The sequence below is a fragment of the Budorcas taxicolor genome, chromosome X, assembly GCF_023091745.1.
Source record: "Budorcas taxicolor isolate Tak-1 chromosome X, Takin1.1, whole genome shotgun sequence".
In the NCBI taxonomy this organism is placed as follows: domain Eukaryota; kingdom Metazoa; phylum Chordata; class Mammalia; order Artiodactyla; family Bovidae; genus Budorcas; species Budorcas taxicolor.
The window spans coordinates 129,902,796-129,922,344 of record NC_068935.1 but is presented as its reverse complement, the minus strand read 5'-3'; the positions used below and the strand labels follow the sequence as shown (position 1 = coordinate 129,922,344).

Sequence of the window (19,549 nt, the reverse complement as noted above, 5' to 3'; positions counted from 1 at the left end):
TATGCTAGGTTTTACTAGGGTGCTTCCCTGGTGGCTCAGCAGTAAAGAACCCGCCTGCCAATGCAGGAGACACAGCTTAGATCCCTGGGTCGGGAAGATCCCCTAGAGAAGGAAATGGCAACCCACTCCAGTATTCTCCCCTGGGAAATCCCATGGACAGAGGAGCCTGGTGGGCTACAGTCCTCAGGGTTGCAAAAAGTCGGACACAACTTAGCAACTAAACAATAACAAGATTTCAGTAAGCAGAAAATAATAAAAGGACTATTTAAGTTCTTTAGAAGATTTAAAACAAAATATTGTTCCATCACTTGTGTGTTAAGTGGAAACGCTAAGGCAGGATTTCTCCACCCCAGCAGTACTCACATTTGGGCTGGATCATTCCTTGCTGTGGAGCTGTCCTGTGCAGGGTAGGAAGTTTAGCAGCATCCCTGGGCTTTAACCCACTAGATTCAAATAGCACCCACCTCTTGCTCTCCCCAACCGCCACTACTACTTTTGACAACCAAACAGTATCTCCAATCACAGCTAAATATCCCTTTGCCCATTTTGGGAGGCAAAATGAGCCCAGGTGAGAAGTGCTGCTCTAAGGCAGGCTATTTTATGCATCTTCAAAACCAAAGATTCTACAGTGAGCCTCAATCTTCATTTTACAGAGGAGGCATACAATGTAAAATGAAAAAGTAGGACCAAAGCACTATGGCAGGGAAAAATATTCTAAAATATAATCAAACTGAGAATATAATTATAAATCTGTCAGTTGCTTGGCAGCAAGGTCTGATTTCAGCTGAACTTCAGCTAATTTTAAAGTCATTTCTCTGTAAAGAGCACCACTCACTTTTAAGTTCGTCCCCAACATTTGCTCCTTTTCTCTCTGAAGTTCTTTTCTGTAGAGATGGATGCTTTCCTCTATGTCTGATAAAGCAGTCACATCATCACTACTCTTTTCTTTGCTTACTTCACAATTCTGCACCAAGCTCGTTTCAACCTTCACTAAGGCAGAAGAAGGAGAAGCAAGGGTGACCAATTCCTTCTCCAAAGCTGCTGCCAAATGACCAATTAGAAAATCCTCACTTTCTAACTCTAGATATTTGAAGAAACTGTTTATAGGGAGAACTGTGCTGAGATCATGAAGGCACTGGAACAAAACTGTTTGATTCCTGGAATTAAAAAAAAAAAACAAAATATTACAAAACTTAGTGCAAAATGGTCATGTACAACATATTGTAATAATCAGTTACCATTCCTTTCTATATCCTCTAGTAATGAATAGAACCTATAATGCATGCAGGTGGTTACTGATACAATTCAGACAGCAGTAATCACATACAGTCAGCCCTGTGGCTGGTTGAATCTGTGGATATGGAACTCATGGATATGGAGGGCAGACTGTACTAAGCCAGCTTATAAAAGGAACTTCAGCATCCATATTTTGGCGTCCATTATGGTCCTGGAACCAATCCTCTGTGGATACAGAGGAACAACTGTATATATATCCTAACCAATTCAGTTAGTACTGACTAATAACCCGATTAGGTTGCTTCCTGATTAAAGTTTTTCTCTGAGTCATAAAATCAAAATTATATTCGTAAAATTTCATTGTGGGGGAGCAAAGGGAAATCCTAAAATTATTACACCCTACCTAATCAACCCCACCAAAAAAAAAAAAAAAACAAAAACAAACATAATTAATGGCTTCAGTTTCCAAGTGAGACCACCTGTTTATTCACCTTGTACCAGGTGATGAGCTGGACATGTCCTACAGTGGCACAGAACACTACCGGAGGGATCCTTGTTGGAACACACACACACACACACACACACACACACACACACACACACACACACACTTCCCTGGACCAATGCCAATTTGACGTGAAATACCTGGAATAGACTACTAAAATTCCTTCAAATGGTGTTCTTTGTTTCCAATTGAAGAGTGTCCCATAGAAACTTCCTGGCCTTTTGCAAAAGCAAATTTCTGGAAATTCTTTGAGGACTTCACACTTCATGTGTTCTAAGAGCCATACCCTCACTGAAGTCAGAGCAAACATGGGTGATGTGATTTGAAAACAAGCTCTGTGCCATGCTGCAAGAAGTGTAAAGAGATCTTCCATGTGTTCTACGGCAAAAACATCACAAGCGCTGTCATTAAACTCTGTCCAGGATCACATAAAAGGTGTTCTTAAAATTTTCGGATTCAATTAGGTATATGATTAAAAAGGATCCACAAAAATTACCTATAGGTTTCTTCTCTGGAAATGTCAGCACGTATTTCCCACTTGAAAGATCTTCTACACTTAAAACAATTCTGCCACATTGAACATAATGAGCTTCAGAAGAGTTACCATTCTCTCTCATTTGTAGCAGCACAACACAACAAAAATTACTGAATGTTAAAAGCGGTGGAAGAGCTGTTACAGCGGTGATCATCTGTACATACTCTTTCTTCAATGATTGTTCACAAACAACGCTTTCCTCTTTCTCTTCTTTACTATCAACACTCAACTTGATTCTTTTTACCTCTGATCTTACTTCATATGGCACTGAGCTTAGTACTGGAGATGAATTCCGAGTCAACTTAAATATCTTATTTTGACACTTAATAAATGGAAAGGTGGAGTGAGGGCCTTGATCCACTGACAGCAATAAAGTCACGTGATTCAGGGACCTGTAAAAAACGCAGAGCTCAGTTAAGTCTGAAAGGTCATCAACCAGATGATTAAATGCCTTTAAACAGTAAAAAAAAAAAAAATTGTTTATTCTCTTTTCCTAGGAAACATCATTTCAAATGTAAAATAGATTTTAAAATTAAGTATAAAAGCAAACATAGTTCCAAAGATCCTGTAATAGCACTTCTCTTGAAACCAGAAAGCAAAAACATTGTAAATATGCTGGACTTTACAAAGGGAATTTTTTTTAAGAGAAAGGAAAGGTAAAATAATGCCAGTATTTTCTTTCTAGGGTAGATTTTTCACCTTTCCTCTTAAATAAGAGAAAAAAAAACCCTACTCACTTAAAACATTATTTATTTATTTTGGCTGCGCTGGGTCTTCCTTGCTGGGTGCGGGCTTTGCTCTAGTCTAGGTGAGCAGGGGCTACGCTCTAGTTGCAGGGTGCACAAGCTCCTCATGGCAGTGGCTTCTCTCGCTGCGGAACACAGGCTCTACGGCACAGGCTCAGAATAGCTGTGGCACACAGGCTTAGTTGCCTCCCAGCTTGTGGGATCTTTCCAGATCAGGGCCCAAACCCGTGTCTTCACTGGCAGATGTGTTCTTTACCACTGAGCCACAAGGAAACCCCTATATTTGTATTTAATATGACAGAAGGCAATGGCAACCCACTCCAGTACTCTTGTCTGGAAAATCCCATGGACAAAGGAGCCTGGTAGGCTGCAGTCCATGGGGTCACTAGGAGTCGGGCACGACTGAGCGACTTCACTTTCACTTTTCATTTTCATGCATTGGAGAAGGAAATGGCAACCCACTCCAGTGTTCTTGCCTGGAGAATCCCAGGGATGGCAGAGCCTGATGCGCTGCCATCTATGGGGTCGCACAGAGTTGGACATGACTGAAGCGACTTAGCAGCAGCAGTAGCAGCAGCAGAACATTTAGATTACTATGTGGCATGCATTATACTTCTGTTGGACAGTGCTATTCCATAGATCAAGATGACATTATCATGTTAGAATTTACTTACACCTTCAAAGAAGATGTGGCTTTCACTCCAATAACCAAGCTATCTTCTATTACCCGATACCACATCTTCTCTACTAGCTGTTCTAAATCTTGAAAATTGTCTGATAACTTTTCGTCAAAGGTACAGACAGGATTTTCTTCTTCACCACAAAGAGTAACAAGACATTCCTTATGGAAAAATATGTTTAAATAACTGATTACAAAAATATACCAAATGTAGCAAAACAAAAAATACAATGTAAACCAGTTTTTGGCTGGGCCTTACAGCTTACATATTTTAAAGTAAATTATTATCAATGATATAGATAATACATAATTCACTAAAATAAAATTTATAAAACATACAATTAACTATCTACTTGAAATTACCCTGAATATTCATTAGAAGGACTGACGCTGAAGCTGAAGTTCCAATCCTTTGCCCCTGATGTGAAGAGGTGACTCACTAGAAAAGACCCTGATGCTGGGAAAGATTGAAGACAGGAAGAGAAGGGGGTGAGAGAGGATGAGATGGTTGGATGGCATCACTGACTCGATGGACATGAGTTTGAGCAAACCCCAGGAGATAGTGAAGGGCAGGGAAACCTGGCGTGCTGCAGTTCATGGGGCTGCAAAGAGTTGGACACGACTGACCGACTGAACAACAACAACCCTTGAATCAAGAAGCATGGCCTAACTGTAAATAGGGCTCTGGATACCCAACACAGAGCCAGCAGGGATATAACCTTGAGTCCATTTTGAAAAATAATCTGACAAAATGTGCCCAAGGCATGCTGAAGACAATGCAATCTTTATTTTATCAATGACTAACACTAAACTTAGAATTGGACATTTTTCTATGAATAACACTGATTAAACTATATTTGTGAAATTTTTCTTCATTTTTTTTTCTTTCAAGTGTAGTTATTGCTAAAATTTTCTTCTTTTTCCTTTTTTTTTTTTTAAACTCAAGTACAGTTGATGGCAAAGTTTTCTTCTTAAAAGTCCAGGACACACTCACTCATTTCCACACACATATGGATTTATAATACAAATATAAATAGGAGGAGGAGTAACAATAATAAAAAAAAATACACAACACTTACTGAATGCTTACTATATGTCAGGCATTGTTCTAAATGCCGTTCACGTATAAATATGTTTAACCATCACAATAACTCTAGTACCCTGCATTGGTAGTATTATTATCTACATTTCCCAGATAAGGAAAAGTTGAGGCAGAGGGAGGTTAAGTACCTTATCTCAGGTCACACAGTTGACAAGAGGCAGAGCTGGGATCTGAACCAGAGCCAACTGCTTCCAAAGCCCATGGTGCATATTAACTATTACTCTACACTGCCCCTCTGCATGGTAATCACTGAAAAAAGATATGGGCATCTACATTCTAGTGAACTAAATGTGTTCCTAGGAATTTGATACTTCTGCCACTAGCTCTGAGATTTGAGGCAGGGTAAATACCCGAAACAGAAATTTTTATTACCTGCCAGAATTGCTTTTAAAGATAGCAATGTAAAGGGCTCAAAACAGTGCCTTCCAGACAGTGATTTCAATGCATTACTTTCTAACCTTTCTTCCCCTTTTCTAATATCAGCAAAATCACTGGGCCCAAGTAACAAAGGGAAATGGGGAGACCGAACAATGGCTTTCAACAGGACTTGCATGAGGGTCCTCAGGAGCTGAGAATAGTAACACAGAAATGCAACATGATGTGCTTCTGTTTCTTACATTAATGGAATCATTTGGGGCCAAAATCCTCATGTTGCTAAGACTGAAATACAGACAAAAGGCAAAGACCATTATATGAATGGTAAATCTTAGAGGAAGTCAGAGTAAAATGTTAAAGTCACCTGAGGAAAGAAAATATGCAACTTCAAGTGTGTTTATGTCCAGCTTGTCTTGATTTATCTGTAATTCAACTATACTATTTTTCTCTGTATGAAACAAATATGTATAAACACTATTTTTTATGAAGTCAAAGCAGTTTTTGCTAATATTCTACACTACCACACTGGCATAAGTAACTGCAAGGTACCTGAAGAGGTTCTTATGATGGTCAACTACAAGGAAAATGAAAATAACATTATAAAAAGCAAATAGGAGGACTGAAAAGGCATAGCAATTTAGGGACATTAACCAGAGGAATAAATACTCTTAGAAATGAATCACACAACAGACTAAAAGAACAATCATTATATTAAAGATGAAATTATGTCACCATTAACACAAAATGAAATAATAATTAATATATTCTGTTGAAGAAGTCAGAAAACATATACAGTTGTTCCTTGAACAAAAAGGGTTTGAATTGTGCAGGTCCCCTTACTTACATGTGAGGACTTCCCTGGTGGCTCAGATGGTAAAGAATCTGCCTGCAAAGCGGAAGACCCAGGTTCAATCCCTGGATCAGGAAGATCCCTTGGAGGAGGGAATGGCAACCCACTCCAGGATTCCTGTCTGGAGAATCCCATGGACAGAAGAACCTGGTGGGCTAAAGTCCATGGGGTCGCAAAGAGTCGGACGTGACTGAGTGACTATACTTTTCACTTTCACTTATATGTGAATTTTTTTCAATAGTAAATACCACAGCACTACATACTCCCCGGGTGGTTGAATCTGCAGATGGGGAACCAAGGATACAGAGGGTCCACGGTAATGCGACTTGCGAATTTTCAACTGCACATAGGGCTGGAGGCCCTGACCCATGTTGTTCAAGGACTAACTGTAATTCACTTAAGAGGAATTTCTATTCAAACTATACAAATAAACAGTTTAATAGTTACATCTTTAAAAAAAAAAACAAACTTGTACCTCAAGGTGGCTGACAACTGAGATTTTAATAGCACATAGAATAATGTGCAAACTGGTTAAAATATTGGTTTTTTAACCAGTTTTCAATGTCATAAAAGCCCACCATTACATAATCCCTGCCATTGTGCTTCTTGATTCATTGAACAGCACTTTCTAATGCATTCCAATACTCCAATTTAAATAGCTCTTAAACAGCTTTTAGATTTTCAATTCGTAAAATGATAAAACGGTCACATTTTAACTTTACCTCCTCGGCACTTAGTGTACTATCATCTTTCCTTCGAAACAAGTTCATCAAAGCCTTGTAAGATTTGGATATAATTTTTTCCTTAAGCAAGAGATGCTGCTGTAATTTCCAAATAGAAATGAAACCAACCTATAAAGCATAAAGAAAAACCATTGTCAGAGATATAATTTCAAATAAAACCAAATATAGTAATAATGAAGTAGGTATCTTCTCCAAATTTGCTTATTAATTCATTTTCCTATAGCTAGCAATGAATACTCAGAGCAAAACTATTTTATTAAAAAATGAAATCCCTAATTACAAAGGAAAATAATACAGCAAATAAATGCAATAGCTTACATATCAACTTGAGACAATGTCAGTGTATTCACATGTTTCACAACTGAGTTAAGTATTGATATGAATATGAATAAATTTAATCAATATGCATAAAAAATAAGGACTACCCCAACAAGAAAACTTTTTCTTGTTGAAATAATTTCTGCAAGAACAAGATGTCTCATTATGAATAGAAATGCTTACTTTTGATTTAATATTGCTTGAAATCATCTGTTTATATGATCTTTACAGCAAAATTTTAAAGGTAACATATAACAGATCCCAAACTGTCACGTTTATTTTTGTGCAAATAAACTCGATGCTGGGGTTAACTCTTAACTACCAGGGAGATAAAATGGCTCTCAATGGGCAGAGAGCAACCTGTTCCTATTATTATACCAGATAAATAGATATCAACAGTAAGGATAAAACATTCATGAAATATATTTTACTTCTGAAAATTTAAAGAGTTGTGCCATTGAACTTTCATAAGCTGTTTCATTGCAGATGGTGATCTGAGACTGTTCAAGTATTAATTTGGCTTTTAATATATGTTTTTGTAGGTTGAAAAAAAACAAGATACATCCTGTATTTGCCTTTCTTTTAAATTACATTTTAAGACAGATTTTTTTCCTTTTATCAATGAATAGAAGTTGGAGAATGAAGACTGAACCCTATCTTACCTCATTGCACAAAATATATCAAATGTGTAGCTAATAGTTTAAAACTTCCTATGTTGGCCTAGTTCTGAGGGTTCCACATCACTCACACTCCATCACTCACTGGTCGAGTAATTCATGACTGAGGGGACGTGAGATGTACCTGTCCAAGGTGGAGAACCAAGTTTGAAAATGCTGGAGGGGTAGGGGGCAGAAGAAGAGGGACACATGGGCAGGTTGACAATGAGGACCCCCCTCAGAAGTTTTCCGTGTTCTCGCTTCCTGACTCTTGTCAACATGATCCCAATTCTCCAAGAATAAATTGTGACTCATTAGACTACTGAAATGTTCTATGGTGTTAGTTTTGTTATAAAAGTATGAAATAAGCCCATGACAATGTATTGAAACAACATACCAAGAGATCTCACTTTCCCTTCCTAGACCCTCAATCCCACTGGTAAAGACAAAAGATTGTTTAGCTTTCCAGAACTTTCCCATGTGTATGTTAAGGTGTGTTTTCATTCTTCTCCCCCAAAACAAATAAAACCCACCCCAAACCAAATACAGGAGCACACTGTACTGTGTGACACTGAATCTTGCTTTCCTGTTCTTATTGTGACCACTCTCATACATGCAGAAAAGTGCACAAGGTAAAAAAAAAAAAATTCACAGACTAAGGATGAAGTAGAAACCACTGGAACCAAACTCAGGTCAAAAAAGCAGCACTTTCAGAGCAACCCATGGGCCTTCCCCAATCGAGAACCTCTCTCCACTGGAGGTAACACTACTCTCCCATTTCAAGATAACTTCTTCATCATTTTACCATCATTATATCAACTCCTAAGAATATGTTTAATTTGTGTGTGTCTTTTGCTTCTGAACTTTTGTAGGTGGAGTCATTCTGTATGTGCTCACTTTTCAGCTCATCCATTTCTCACTAGTAGCTGTAGCTCGTGCCTGTAGCATCCCATCAGCTCACTACCCCAGCTGCCCTCTCCCCCTCCCGCTGGTGGACATCTGGGCCCAGTTGTGGAGCATTACCACCAACACTGTGAACCTTCTTGGACACATGTACAAGTGTCTCCAACGTCCGGGCCTTGCCTTATCCCCTTCAATGAGTGGCTGGAAAATAAACTATAGAGGGGAAAGACAGTGGGCTGAACTCCAGTTCCAGCTCCACAAACCACCTCACATTTCTGGCTCTCCATCAGCTTCCCTGTATGCAAAATGGTGAAGAGGGTAGATCTCTTCATCTCTAAAAGGTCTTCCAGCGCTTAGAAATGTTTTTAGCCACAATAAGAGCCAGTGGTAACATGTGGATACTTGTTTACAGAAATGGTATTTGGTTATTTTCTGTGAATAATTAATTAGGATGCCTTGTTTCTTCATGTGCTCACTTGCTCACTCATGTGGGTGGCTCATTTTCTTTAAAAAATTATTTGTGAGATTCAGAAGATGCCTAGGATAAATGTATGGTCCTGCAGAGGACTTTATGTTGGTTTTGCTGGCTGACTAGGGTACTACTGCTTTAGTTTAAATACAGAATGCTCCCAGGGCAATCGTGTTCTACTTGTCTCTCTGGGTTTCAGCCTTTAGAGTTTGGTCTGCTAATCTATTATTTATTTTTTTTTTTAGTGAATTTTACATTTTATTATGAGAGGATCTCATAAGTTATTTACTTTTTTTTCCTTCTAATTTTGTAGAAATGTAACTGACATATATCACTCTGTAAGTTTAAGGTGTACAGGAGCCTATTTACTCTTAATTTAGACAAAATTCTAAATGAGAGGGTGGTACACAACTTTCTGAAAAGAAGTTTTTCAGCCTCCTAGAATGGGTGAAGCTAAGTCAATCGACAGGATCCTCAGATGTTAAAAAAAAGTATTCTGACAAACACGATGGGCACTGTGAACGCCTTCAGAGAGTCCAGCTGTGACCACGGTAACTCAGGAACGTGTGGCTTCATTCGAGGACAACTGAGGGCCCGCTGCTTTAAAGCAAACCCCAATGAAACACGCCTGAGTCCTGACCACCAAGTTCAGTTCCCTGGTGTCTACGGGTATCCTCAGGTCTGGAAGATCCGGATGTCAAATCAGAAAGGCAACTCGGAGCGCAGGAAGCGCTGGGGGCAAACAAAGAAGACAGCCAGGCCCCCACCCGCCTCAAGACCTTGGCCCCGGGGTGCCGGGGACCCTGCTGTCTGCACTCGGGTCTGCGTTCCCTCCACAGCCACCTGCCCCGCGCGCTTTGTCCGCAGACACCCCACTGCTCAACACTGTAAGCGCGCTGATTCTGCCAGCTTCCCTGCACGGTCAGCAGGAAGCAGGAGGCCCTGTCTCCCGCTTTGCGCCACCGGCACCTCGCGCAGTGCCTGCAGGTGGGGGAAGCCCAGGTTTCTCAGAGGAACCGAGTGGACACTGGAGCGAGACCCGCGTGGAGTCAGGGTCACTTCACGGGCTGAACCGAAACAAGCCATCTTTCGCTAGGCAGGCTGCACGGGAGCACAGGGGCCGTCCCACCGCTTCAGTTTTCCTCCAAGTCTTCCTGCAAAACCTGCGGACTCTCTTGCCCGCACCGTGGTGCTTAGGCGACGACAAGGCTGCCTCCAGCGCCCGGAGCGCCCTCGCAAGGCCGCCCCGCCGCCCCCTGCCGCCGCGCGCGCCGAGACGACGGGCAGTGACGCCCCGCGGGCCCGGGACCGCACGGCGCGCACCGCGGGGGCCGAGGCCGCGGGCGGGCCTCCGCGTCCCCCGGGGCCCGCTCCTCGTCCCCGTCAGGAGGCGGCGGGCGCGCCCGGGGCCTCCGTGACTCAGCCGGCCCGGCCCCTCCCCCCTGCTAATCTATTCTTATATTAATATTTTTAGCTTTTGAAGCTTAAAAAATATATATTTCAACTACCATTTTAAGTTGTTTTTATTATCAGAGTTGATTCAAAAATTTAAGTGACATATTGTCAGAAGTGGAATTTCTAAAAGCCATGCTTTCATAAATTATTTGGCATCACTTAAAGATTGTATAAACAGGTACCTTATCCTTTTTGACAGCTACATAGTATTCCATGATTCAGTTAAATCATAATTTATTTACCATACTCCTAATGATGGATATTTAGATTTTGACTGAATTGTGTTTATAAATACTACTTAAATATTCTTGTAAAATCAGTTTTACATGTGTAAGTACAACCTTAGAACAGATTTCTAGAAGTGAAATTGCAACACTAAAAAGACATGCAATTCACATTTTAATAGCTATAACAAACTTCCTTTAAAGAGACTAGGCCACTTTATATGCTCAACAATACTGTTTTAGAATGCATTTTATATTAAGTAAATGAATCCTCTGTCAAATTTTACAATTTCCTTTTATAAAATTTATTTTTTTATTTTACTTTGTTTGGAGCACAAAAGTTTTTAAGGTAATCCACCTTTTCCTTTACGGTTCTTTGTCTACTATGATGCTTTATTTACCTATCATTCACATTTACATCTAATATGTGTTCACTAAGTATTTAGTGAGTTCACTTTAATATTAAAATACTTGCAAAAAAAAACTTTTTAAGGGCCTGCAAAGTATAAATATTTACTATCTGGCCCTTCACCAAAAAACTTTGCCAGGGATACAGAAAAGCATAAAGGACAACACAAAGAAACAGTCAGACAAATCCAAAAGGAGGGACAACTGGCTTGGCCTCAGCAATGTCATTTTTTCAAAAGGTGGGGAGGGCTTATTCTAGAGAAAAAGACCAATGAGACATATAATAATCAAGTGCAAACACTGACTGGATCCTGAAAAAAGCAGCCATATGAAACATTTTTGTGGCAGTTGAAGCCCTCTGAATATGGACTGAATAGTAAATAAAACTAAGAGATTATATTAACTTTCTAAGTGAATAACGGTATTGGGGTCACACAGGAGAATCTCCTTATTTTAGGAGATTCCTGCTAAAACACATAAGAGTGAAATACTGAATATTTGCAACTTTCAAATACATGTACATACACACAAGCAGAAACAGATAAGGCAAATATGATTTTTATAAAGTAACAATAGGGGAATCTACATGGGGACTAGAGATGATCACTGTATTATTCTATGAATTTTCTGTATATTTGAAAATTTTTATGAATAAAAAAAGGCAGGTTATGTGAGAACAGGCATCTTATAATCACACTTCCATGTAAACTTGTATATATTCATTAAAAACATCAATAAGAATATGCAAGTCAGAGTTTTAACACTGGTTATATCACAGTAGTAGAATTAAAGGTAATTGTTAGTCTCTTTTTAATATTTCTTGGCATTGAAGTTTGAGTATTTTACAGGGAATATGCAGTACCTTTGTACACTTGGGAAAATATCAAAATCTTTTTTAGAGAGCTTTGTATGGAAAACTTGAAGGTAAACTATTCATGTTTGGAACATGTCATCATTCATCATATTTACTACTCTTTTAAAAGAGTAATGGTATACCGACCCTAAAACTACAAAATACGTGTTTTTCAAAAGACAGATGTTTATGTTTTATAAGTCTTATCAAATTTACACAATCTTATTACAAAAAACTATCATTTTAGACGATATATTTATAAGTAATGTCTTAATAGCTTTTACAGAGGGACCAAAAAAGGAAATAGATCCTTTGAAATACAAGTTTCCCCCACTAACCAAAAGCAGAGCATGCCTATGAAACCTTTTGTACGCCGCGAGGAAATGGTGTAAAGCAAAAAAGCAATTACCTTAGGACACATCTTGGTAAGGGATGCACCAAATAACGGAGAAGGCAATGGCACCCTACTCCAGTACTCTTGCCTGGAAAATCCTATGGACGGAGGAGCCTGGTAGGCTGCAGTCCATGGGGTCGCTAAGAGTCAGGCACGACTGAGCGACTTCACTTTCACTTTTCACTTTCATGCATTGGAGAAGGAAATGGCAACCCACTCCAGTGTTCTTGCCTGGAGAATCCCAGGGACGGGGGAGCCTGGTGGGCTGCCGTCTATGGGGTCGCACAGAGTCAGACATGACTGAAGTGACTTAGCAGCAGCGGCAGCAGCACCAGCACCAGCAGCACCAGCACCAGCAGCACCAGCAGCAGCACCAAATAAATCGAGATAGAGCCCAGGTGCTCACAGACCCAGGTGAAAGCCATGGCGGCTGGCTGCTGAGAGGCTGAGATAAGGTCCGGAAAAGGAGCTTGGCAGGACTACTCTTGCTGCTTGGGATGTGTGCTGCAATGGCTTGTTGCAAAACAAACGCTGAACACTATTTTTCGCTTTCCCCTTTTTTCATAAAAGCAAAACTCCTCTTCAGATTTCTTTTGGCTAGCAAAAACAGTTTTTGCTAATGGAGGTCTTTCTTAAAAGCCAAGTGGCGTAAACCAAAATGGCATTAAGCAAAGTAGCATAAAGCAAACTTTTGAAAAGCAGGAGATAACCTGTACCATTTCTTTTTCCCCCAATCACTGCATTGCTTATACTTTAAGGACCTTTCGTTCAATGTTCTTTCCTTCATTTAGAACAGCACTAATCCAAAAAAAGCAAAAGGAAACAGACACTAACTTTCAATCTTCTTTCCAGAGGTAGGACCACCAAATAACAATTCTCATGTTTGTCGTCAAATAGGTCATCTTCATTGCAATCCAACGTTTCACTCTAGTAAACAAAACAGCACATTAAAACTGAAATTTTGAAATAAACTGAAAATTCCTAAGATTAACAAAATACAATTAAAGTTTATCCAAAAAGCAGTGTGCCACAATATACACCATTTTCTCCTAACTAGGAAAAAAATGAATACCACTATCACCACCCATGGAACATTTGTATACTGCCTCAAAAAGTATCAGCTTACTAGGTTTTTACAAAATGTCCTAACTAGAGAGAATTAGAATTATTGTCATTTTACTAATAAAAAAACTGAGGCTCAGAGGTATTTAAGATAGGTCTGAAACTTTTGGGGTATTATTTCTCTTACGTTCAAGATCTTAACACATTGTGAACTGTTACTTCTTTTAATAAAGCACTTTCACTTGATTTTATTCCTTAATAAATCTAATATCACCATGCTTTATTGGCATAAAATGTGCTCTTCAGAAGCAATGATGAAGTTAATTTACAGTATTGTCACGAGCAAATACCAGATATACTGTATTTCAAATTTACACCAAAAACAGTAATGGTATACTGTTTGTATAACATTTGGTATACAACTGCATGACATTTGTTGAAAGGAGAGTCAATATACTATTTAAAAGATTCAATGTAATTAAAAAATAAAATAAAATGCACATATAGGGTAAAAAAAATAAATAAAAATAAAAATAAATAATTAAAAAAAGATTCAATGTATGTATTTTTAAGTATGCAATCAAAATATTTAAAAGGTGGGTCAAAAGTATGAAACAAATATTTAAAGGTAAGTCAAAAGTTTTAAAGTACTCACATTTTCTAAAACGTTCTTAAAGTAATGTATAAAAAATAAACAGAACCTACCAAACAGTTTAAGGTGTCATGGCCTATTATTTCAAAGGAACTCCAGCAATCTGAATTCAAGGAGTCCTTAAAAAGTAGCAGTACTTGTTCCGTTCCAGTTCCAAAGAAGTCATCTATCAGTACTGAACTAATCTTCTCCCACTTGGCAGCAACCTGAAAGAGAGTGGTAAAGAAGGAACAAAGAAAGGACACATGAATACATAGAAAGTGAGCTAAATCCTTTTGCTGCACGTAGATCCACTTTGTCATCTTTGATCTTACAAGTCAGTCATGAAAATGGTAGTGCAAACACTAAGAACCAAACTAAAATAAAGATATTGGGAGATCAGAAGACATAAGGAGTCATAAATTTGTAGATAGAAAGATACTTATATTTAATATTTTATCAACATTTGTCCAGGGGCTGTCACATTCCTGATTCCTATATAAAATTTTTATTATAATTTATAAATGTTAACACTTCTCATGACTAACTCTAGTGAAGATTCGTTCTCTAACTGGTTAATTTAAGGATAACCCTCACTCCATAATCCTTAGTGGATATGTATTTATGATCAAACCAATTACACAAGGAATTCAGTTGTGTTAGGTAACTAGAAGGTACTAGCAAACACTTTTAAGAGCTCTCAAAGCAGACTAAGAGTCCATATGAAATTATAATTAATTAATATATGCTGAATTCTGGTAGGAGAGAACAGAGTGATTATGTGGGGCACAGAAGGGAAGAGATCCTAATAGTGGGGCACCTAGAATCATCACAGCCTATTGGAATGATTTGTTAAATTTATACCAGAACGTGAAATTCCAAGTTTAAAATAAAAGACAACTTCTTAAAGATCCAAAAGCTGAAGGCTTCCAGATTGATTCCCTGGAAAACTAACAGAGGGATCAGAAATTTCTTCTCCCTCAGGCAGAAAAGCTGAAAACCCCATGCAGAACCCCAGAAGAATGGATACATCATCTTCCAGGTAGAGGGAAGCTTGCATTCAAGGAAGAATACATAAGACTCTTCAAGCTACATAATCAAATATCGATCTTTCCCCTATAAGGCTAATTCCAAAGCAGTGATGTTTCACTCAAAACAGTGAGTTTTCACTCATGCAGGGAGAAAGCTTATTTGTAAACCCATAGCCTCCCTTTCTTCCACCACCCCACCACGAGTAGCATGCATTATAATGAACCATGCCAAGAGACACTGGTAATAAGAATGTGCTCAGCACACAAACACCACAGAGCTATGCATGCATGCATGTACACACACCTGCAATCTCTAGCTCTAGAAGAGGGCTGTCCAAAAGAAATATAGATGAGCTACAAACGCAAGGCACATACATGACTTTCAATTTTCCAGTAGCCAGTAAAAGAAAATTCTCTAGTAGCAGTAAAAAGGTGATTTTACTTTTAAAAGGCATTTTAGTCTAGCTAAAATATTATCACTTCAATTCAACAGAATCAAGAAAAAATATTAATATTTTACTCCCACTTTCTACTAAGCCCTTGAAATCTGCTGTGTATTTGACATGGACAGCACATCCTAAATCTGACCAGCCACACTGCAAATGCTGAATCACCACCTGGAGCCAGTGACTACTGACCATACTGGACATCACGCCTCTAAACATACTGGCCTCTTTCTACCTGAGAACACACCACTATCTGTTGCACACATACTTGACAATGATCTCAGTTTTGAAATGCCTGCTACAAGGATACTTGCCCCAACTTGCAGAGATAATTTCTACTCAAAAGAAAAAGCCTAGGAGAAAAGCTAATCATGTTTTTATCCACACTCAGCTCTCTCTTTCAAGCCCTACCACTGGATTAAGGACTAGGGCCTTCATGAAGCATTGATCTCAGAACACAGTAACCTTGATTTTCATTATTTATTCTAATTTATGCTTATTTGTAGTTCACCTATCTTTGTAAGTTGCCTTAATTCCTGTTTGTAATGAAGTAGTAAAAGGATGGATGGATGAAATCCACAGCCAACCCAAAGGAAGACTACATCTGATGTTTTCTCCCATTTGGGGGCAAAACCATCAAAGGCACCATTTTATTACTCAATAGTGTATTCATTTTACTATTTAAAACCTCTTGATACCACAAACAGGAAATTCCTTTCGCTAGGCAATGAGAAAAATATTTTTCCCCTTAATAGTATGTTCCATTCAATTACAAAACCTCCTGTATTTATTTCTCTTAACTGCTAAATGAAGTGTAATTGCTCAAATGCAATTACTTCCCTTAACTCAGGTTTTCTGACACGATTATTCCCCCTTTTATCTGTAGATTCTTAACTTTTATTCTTGTTGCTAAAGTAATCAAGTATTTTACCATAAGCTACATCGTTTTCTTTTTAAGTAGGTGTGTATAAATAAACACCATGACAGGGACAGGAGCTGTGAAACTCCCAGAGTGGCAAGGTATCAGAGACAATCTAGAAGCGCTTAACTTGTAGGTATCAGGATGTAGCTCCTGAACATTCAGTACTGGGCACTTGAGAACAGCTTAGAAGTACGGAATCCCTGAAAAGGTAGCATAGCGATTGTCAGTAGAGACGGAGGTAAATAACCTGGTGGTCTAGTGCAGAAAAAGAACCGTAGGATACGATTTCAAAGCAGGGAGCCCACCAGCTACAGACCCATGTACAAACAGTGATACAGTCTTCTGCCTTGGGTAATGTGTCGCTGGCAGAATTCTATGGTGTCCGAGCAGGGGACCCATTTCAAGTAAGAGAGGACTATTCCACTGAATGAATGAGACAGGAAGTTACTACTCCTTAGCCAAGTGAAGAGGGAACCTTAGGTAAGCACCAATGCTGATGATAGCCCTAGCCTTCGTCCAACACGATAGTAGCTGCCACTTTCTGGGCTTGTCTTGAGCACCAAGTGCTGTCCAGGTCACTTTACAACGTCATTTTATTGAATTCTTCTCTCTCTGAGGCAAGATGATCACAAATTTATACAGACAGAAAATGAGTTCACAAAAAGTAAATACATCCCTTAAGGTAACACGAGTATGGTGTTCATCTGGGATTGAAACCCAAGGTTAACAGTGTTCTTCCCACTACTCTAACCCCAATAAGGAGTATAGGCTTTACCATTAACAGATGCTTTTCCCCACACCACTTCTTCAAACAGAAAATGCTACCTTCCCACAAAACCTTGAAAGAAAAGTGTGATGAGCTTTTAAAGAATGCTCTCAAAATAAAAACAGGACAGTTTTCAAATGATTTTCCTTTTGAGAATTTAAGTCCTCTATGTGTTGCAGAGGTTGAACATAATTCCTACTAGCATCAAGGTAATCTAGTCTACAAGGAAAAGTCCCATAAAACATAATTTCAACCTATTTCTACACACACACAAACACACGTATACACATTCAAATTTAAAAAAAAAGCTTTTCAAGCTTTCTGAAACATTTATCAATATTTCATATCAAGGTGATAATACAATGAGAGAAATTTTAACTGAGCTTCTAATGAAATGAACAGGGCACACCAAGGAAGGCAGTATCTGCTGCTTTTTGCTTTCCAAAGTAGCACAAGAACTTAAAAAGCTGTATAATGTACTAAAAACTGCTTTGGAAGATCTCAAATTATTAACACTTCAGCACACATAACTGAATGTGCTGATAAACATCTTATGCCGGGAGGATGCAATGTTAACAAAACATCAGGGTCAGAGAGATATTATTGGAGACACATAATTCCAATCCTCCAATTTCATTTTTATTTTCTACACCTTTCTACTTGTTATTGAACGTTCAACACCAGTGAGTATTTTAAAGCAATTTCAAACCTTACATTAAAAGACATGACTATATATAGATAAAATGTGAACGCTTTTTCAGAGGACAACTCTTGAGTTTCAAAATGTAACGTAATGCAATTCTCTAAGCAACAATTTCTAGAAAAGTTAACATGTTGCTTTTCTCTGGAGAACCATCATTTGTCTCTAAAAAGATAATGACAGGTTTCAAGGAACTCCTCTAGATTTCAAGTTTAAAATGACAACTACCAACTTCTTCAGAGTTCAACAACTGATTTGAGTTTTCCAGAAAGGCTTACGGTCTTGTTCTAAGTAAAAATACAAATCCAATTATTATCACATTAATGAAAATTAGAAAGAGTTATGGTAAAAGACAAATAGATAGATAATAATTGTAGTTATGTATTCATGTATTTCCAAAAACTCAAGGGTTTTATGATTCAAAATGGCAAAGCAAAACATTCAGATAATCATTTTAAGAAAAAGGAATGCTGTAACATACATTATTTCCTTAAGTGCAGAACTAAAAATCAATTTGGATAATAAGACTCTAGGATGAATCCTATGAAGCGTAGGGATGCTTAGTAGGTCTAAGATGACGGCAACTGAATGATTATAAGTACCATACCTGAAAGCTCTTTTCCCAAACAGCACAAGCATCACTGGACTTAAAGGATATGATGAAGAGGAGGTCTTCTCCACCTGAATCCACAAGTTGAACTGCACAAGGATCTCCAAATGGAAGCTGGCACACACTTGTAGGAGTCCCATTTAGGAATGAAATCAGCTGATTTCTTTGAGTAAGGGCAATCAGAGACATTCTTAACTGGCCATTGACAATCTCAGTTGAACAGACATGTACAAATGTTATCATGCTGGTATAAGCAGGAGGGATAATATATGTATCACTTATTATTTCTGCCCTTTCAAGAGAGTATGCACAAAAGTGGGTATTCCAAGTTGCATAATCTGATTTTGAAGGCTTTGGAGTGCATCCTTCTGCAGATAAATAACATCTCTTTGGTCCTAACAAAACCATACCTAGATTTTCAATCTCCCCTGCCCACTCAACAGAGGAAAAGTTCATAGACACAGTGACAACTTTGCCAATTTGAGAAGAGACATAAAAGAATGTCTGACCATGTCTCCATAAAACTAAAGGGCCATTAAGGACCCTTATACTGTCCTTCATCTCATAGCCTAGTCTAAAACTCAAACACTTTTCAAATTTATTGGTACCATGAAGAAACAGTAGAAAATATTTGAAAATGTTCTTTTCTTTAATGCACTGTATCATAACATAAGGCAGATTGATTCCAGTTCTGAAATCTGAAACACAGTTGCAACACATAATTTTTAAATGAGAGTATTCTTCCTTTATGCTAAAGAATCCAGTGGATTTCTGAACAAATCCCCCTGGTCCTCTGCCAAATACCATTCTTCTGACATGTAACACAGGAGTTTTTTTAGGCCCTTCATTTACAAAATTTCCTTCAGACAAACGAAAAATAAGGACTTCTCCATTATAACAGCAGAGCCTTTCTTGTTCATTAGATGACAT

General features: G+C 38.5%; 1 protein-coding gene across 1 annotated transcript; it reads right to left on the bottom strand.

Moving 5' to 3' along the window:
• Positions 1-742: 742 nt before the first annotated feature.
• FANCB (FA complementation group B) lies at positions 743-19,549 on the bottom strand. The gene is made up of 8 exons (XM_052663764.1): positions 18,617-19,549; positions 14,219-14,371; positions 13,286-13,378; positions 6,751-6,879; positions 3,697-3,863; positions 2,238-2,668; positions 1,882-2,119; positions 743-1,157 (listed from the first exon to the last, which is right to left on the bottom strand). Exons 1-8 carry the CDS (start codon positions 19,547-19,549, stop codon positions 743-745), a joined length of 2,559 nt encoding a protein of 852 aa, XP_052519724.1.

Excerpts from the sequence above, each read along its gene's own strand:
- FANCB (XM_052663764.1), bottom strand. The coding sequence starts at position 19,549 with ATGTCATCTAATGAACAAGAAAGGCTCTGCTGTTATAATGGAGAAGTC. Across the intron at positions 14,372-18,616 it reads TTTGGGAAAAGAGCTTTCAG|GTTGCTGCCAAGTGGGAGAA; the intron begins GTATGGTACTTA and ends ACTCTCTTTCAG. Across the intron at positions 2,120-2,237 it reads TCCAGAGAAGAAACCTATAG|AACACATGGAAGATCTCTTT; the intron begins GTAATTTTTGTG and ends TTTTTGCCGTAG.